At 50.1% G+C, this 4273-nt stretch overlaps 1 protein-coding gene across 1 annotated transcript in view; it reads left to right on the top strand.

Annotated features, from left to right (window-relative positions):
• LACBIDRAFT_330319 (uncharacterized protein) overlaps positions 1–2613 on the top strand; it is a gene marked incomplete at both ends in the record, with an annotated part of 3934 nt that extends 1321 nt beyond the window's left edge. The window contains 6 exons of the mRNA XM_001884603.1: positions 146–324; positions 371–533; positions 611–679; positions 711–1431; positions 1624–1738; positions 1791–2613. Of these exons, the coding sequence (XP_001884638.1) occupies positions 146–324; positions 371–533; positions 611–679; positions 711–1431; positions 1624–1738; positions 1791–2613 (2070 nt within the window). The remainder of the gene's footprint in view (positions 1–145; positions 325–370; positions 534–610; positions 680–710; positions 1432–1623; positions 1739–1790) is intronic.
• Positions 2614–4273: the final 1660 nt, after the last annotated feature.

Below are 4273 nucleotides of genomic sequence, written 5' to 3'. Positions count from 1 at the left end.
GGTTGTCCAATCTTACCTGCAAAACTTCCGCATATCAATACTATCTCAAGCTGCGGCGCCTGACTTCTCCGGCTTTCCCCAAGTCGGTTCCGGTACACATTGCTTTGGTTGATATACTTGAATGTTGTCTCACCCATCACCCCAGGACAGGTATCGCGAATTCAGAAGAGTTAGTCGGCAATGGCGCAATTTGGAACTTAAAAAATGCTTTGGTTTTGGACATGAGCCTAGAATGCCGAAGGCTGGAGAGATGGCATATGGTTGTGCATCTTGCGCCCAGCCAGGTGTTAACTTGCCAATGAACTGGAAAGAGGACCCACATCCGTAAGCATGAACTGCCCTTTGTTCACATACTCATTCCCATTGGCAGCGAGGTCTTCACACGATTTCTTTGTGTTGATGGTAACTTCTCAGCTGATCACCTGAAGCAACGAAATGCCATGGACGATGTATGGCTGACCAGTGGGGAAGGAATGATGACAGAGAAGGAGGCTTACAAGAAGTACCTGGCGCAGCCCACTGTTACTCGCCAGGTGAGTTGGACCGCCTTCCCATATGTGGCGCATCCCAGTTCTGCCGCCCGAGGTTGCTGCGCCATGTAGCCATGTAGCATTTGATGCTTTTGGGCGCAGAATCCTACTGCGCCCACTGCCCCTTTCAAAACCTGACTCATTTGGTTGTAGGTCAAATCAACATGCAGCAACCACCAGGCCATCAACAATGCAAGTCAGAATCACGCAGGCTGTGATGCAACTGGCATTGCGGCATTTGCCTGCCCCCGATCAGGCGCCTTCATTCCAGGCAGCGTTGTTGACTTTCAGAAGGGCGAGCGCCAGCTGAACATCAACTATGCTCTTTGTGAGGCGCTGAAGAACATGGGACTGAATGGTTTGGACGATATCATGATCATATATGACGTGATGTGTCAGTATCATGTTAATCTCTGGGACAGGATTGCTAACAATCCAAATCTTTCCATCTCTGAGAAGGCTAATTTGATCATGGGAATTGGTTTATTTCATGTCCATGGTCATCAGGATGAGTGCCTCTTCTGGTTGGCGACGTCATTTATTCCCGGAGCTGGAATGGTAGATGGGGAAATATTGGAAAGCCTTTGGGCGCAGCTCAATGATATCTCGAGGAGTACCCGCACGGCCACCCTCGCCCATTGGGCCAAGGTCTTGGACGACCATATGAATGACAGCAACTGGAATAAAATGGTCAACATTGTCTCCTCAGTCATTGCCAAGTACAGGAAGGCTGTCGTTGGTCTGGTGGACAGCAAAGACTACTTTGACCAACTGAATAGTTCGGCAGGCGAACACAACCACACATGGCAGGCAGAGATTCGTGCGGCTGAGAGCGATCGGGCACAAGGAAATTTGAAGGCGATGGATATTATGGCGCCAAGAAATCCACCCAATTGTCCAGGTAAGCTCTTACTATGCAACTTTGGTGGAATTGGCTCGTCCACCAAGAGTGTGGCGCCCAAATTGAAGGCGCCGTTCCAGGAAGAGTGGCGCACAAATTGAGGGCGCCGTTCCAGGATCCCTGGCGCTCATGGACGCCGTGCTAGCACCCCTGGCGCTCACGCCATTTTACCTAGACTAACCAACACTACAGCCCCCCTCACCACCGCTCAAGTCCAATTAAAGCTGATGGACCAGGAGCGCCTTTCGATGGGCAGTACAGGTCAAACATCTTGGATTGCAACAGGACTCAAAATTGAGGAGACACAGTAAGACCCTGACAGAGCCAATGCATACGAGGAATGGCTTACATTAAAACAGGATTGAACTAAGGTTTCTCATTCGGCGTACTGGAAAAAAACCAACTATCCTGCAGAAAGTTGACATTGCTAAGAGGAGGGAAAGGTTAAGAGTGAGAATCGATGCTTTCAACAAGACGGGAATGACCTTTTTAGCATGGAACCCAGCATTAAATGAAAATCAGCTGTTGCTTCGTGAAGAGTTTGATATGGACGATGTTCTGCAGATGGACGATGATCTGGCCGAGTCAAATTTCAGTGGCAGCGCGCCTGATATCATGGTGGTCGCCGCCACAAAGGTTGCACAAGCCCAGGCAGCGGCGCTTGCTGCGGCTGAAGCTGTTGAACATGTGAAACTAGCCTTGCCGTCAGCCATGGGAGAAGAGCACCTTCAGGCTCATGGATTACAACATTTTTTGTCCAAAGAATATCAGTTGCGCCAAGGGCAAGCGAACGATGCTCTTCAAGGCGTCCGAGTGTCACTGGCGAATTTGTCTTTTGAATATGGAAGAAAGCTTCGAAAAATCAAAAAAAGTAAAGTCAAGAAAACAAGGGCATGGGCGACGGTGCACGCTGTTGGGCGAACGCTTCATCATCATCGCCAGATTTACTCCTATGCCATCGATGCCATTTCAAGATTGGGCGACCCAGAGAAGAAGATAGGGCGCCAGTATAAACCGCTCTTGAAGGAGGACATGAAGGCAAATACTGCGGTAGCAGACCCGAATGCGCGAGGGCAAAGTAGGGCAAAGCCAGCCTGGTTTTGGAGTTCCAACTTGGCAGGCGATATGCAGGACAACGAACGGATGGTAGAGTGTAAAGCATCCCTATACCCTCCTCAGTAGTAGATTATTGATTACCTTTCTAGTTCATCGCATCAATTGGCTTCGGGCCAGGGCCAGGTTTCACAGATGGAGAGAAGAATTCAACCTGTTGTCACATGAGATGGAATGGGTGACGAGATACTTCTTGTATCAGGTGAACAAGTGGAGTGCATGGCAAAAAATGGCAGCAGACCAAGCAAAGCCTGGGCATGTTTGCTATGCTGAACGCCAGAAGGATCTGTGGAATATGCTTGCCATCGATGCGGATAACAGGTTTCAATTGTCCAACCATTATTATAAGCCACTTGTCATGTAATTCATACACAAGCAACCAGGTGCAACGTCCTGTCCTGGGTGGGCGCAACATAATGTGTGTGCAAAATGCGCTGTGTGGGCGCGGTGTACTGTGTGATCGCAACGTACTGCGTGGCGCAGCATTATGCGCAATGTCTTGTGTGGGCGCCATGTACTGTGTGAGCGCAACACTGTGGCGCAACATACTCTGCAGGCGCAACAGACTGGGGCGCAACATATTGCGGGATGGCAATGTAGTAGCTGTGGGCCATCACGTGTCCAAACCACATGACCGGCTTGTTCATTTTTGTGTGCCAATCTCAACTTGAATCATGGACACTGCAATGGAATGGCGCGTCTACCACTTCTTCTCCCGATGCAAGGCGGCATGGAGTGCATACTCCGATGACAAATTGAACTGGATTGATGACAAGGAGAGGCAAGAGTGGTGGAAATTGAGGATTCAGCATGAAACTGTTCGTCCTCATGGTGTTCACTGTTCATCTATCTTGATCTATCTTAATCTATCTATAGAACCGTCTTTGCATGGAAGTTGGGAAAGCGTACTGCTTGGGTGGAGTACTTGACCTACCGCCATGGGCACCTGCTTTATTGAACGCAACAAATCCTGCAAGACGGATTGTAAAACCACTCAGTCCCGCGGTTTTGAAAGCACAATACGGGCCCAAAGACCAGGCGCCGATTCTAGCGACATATGAGGCCGACTGGTGGAATTCTGTGGGCGCCAGCGGTGAGAATGAGAAAAAGCTATTGAAGGCGCATTCGGATGAGGAGGAAAAAGCTTTTTGTAAGTGGATTGAAGCCATGGGACAGGTATTTACACACTTGATCTGTTGTCCATCGATTTTATTGATACCTTCTACTGTTTAGCCATACTGTGAACCCAACATGGAAGTCGAGGACGATGAGGCTGGCATTCCAGTTCTGCCAGTGCATGCGGCCACAGCAGCAGCAAAGGTTCATGGCGCACAGATGTGGGTCCAACACCTCTTTTTTCGTGGTCGCATGGAACAAGACCAGCTCCGAAACGACATAGAGGCCATTGAGATTTTGATGGACCGGCTACATCAACGGGAGATTCGCTTGCAGCCCGTCGGTCCTATACCCGCAGGCCCTTGGCAGGATGCTGGGGCGCTCCGCACGGGCGCCGTCGCCCCTTACTTTGAACAGCAACCTGAAGACGAAGAGCAACCAGAATACCAACCTTCTCCTGTGTCCTCCACAGGCTTGAGTTGGCCAGCATCAGGACACTCCAGCACTGGTGACTCCGCAAGTGATTATGGTTGGCCTGCCTTCAGAGAGGCGCAGCCAGGTGGTAGTGAGGGAGATGAAGATGGATCTGGGCTGATGGATCTTGATGAGGGTG

The sequence above is a fragment of the Laccaria bicolor genome, genomic scaffold (genome assembly GCF_000143565.1).
Source record: "Laccaria bicolor S238N-H82 LACBIscaffold_26 genomic scaffold, whole genome shotgun sequence".
NCBI classification, from domain to species: Eukaryota; Fungi; Basidiomycota; class Agaricomycetes; order Agaricales; family Hydnangiaceae; genus Laccaria; species Laccaria bicolor.
This window is presented reverse-complemented; position numbering and strand designations above follow the sequence as displayed.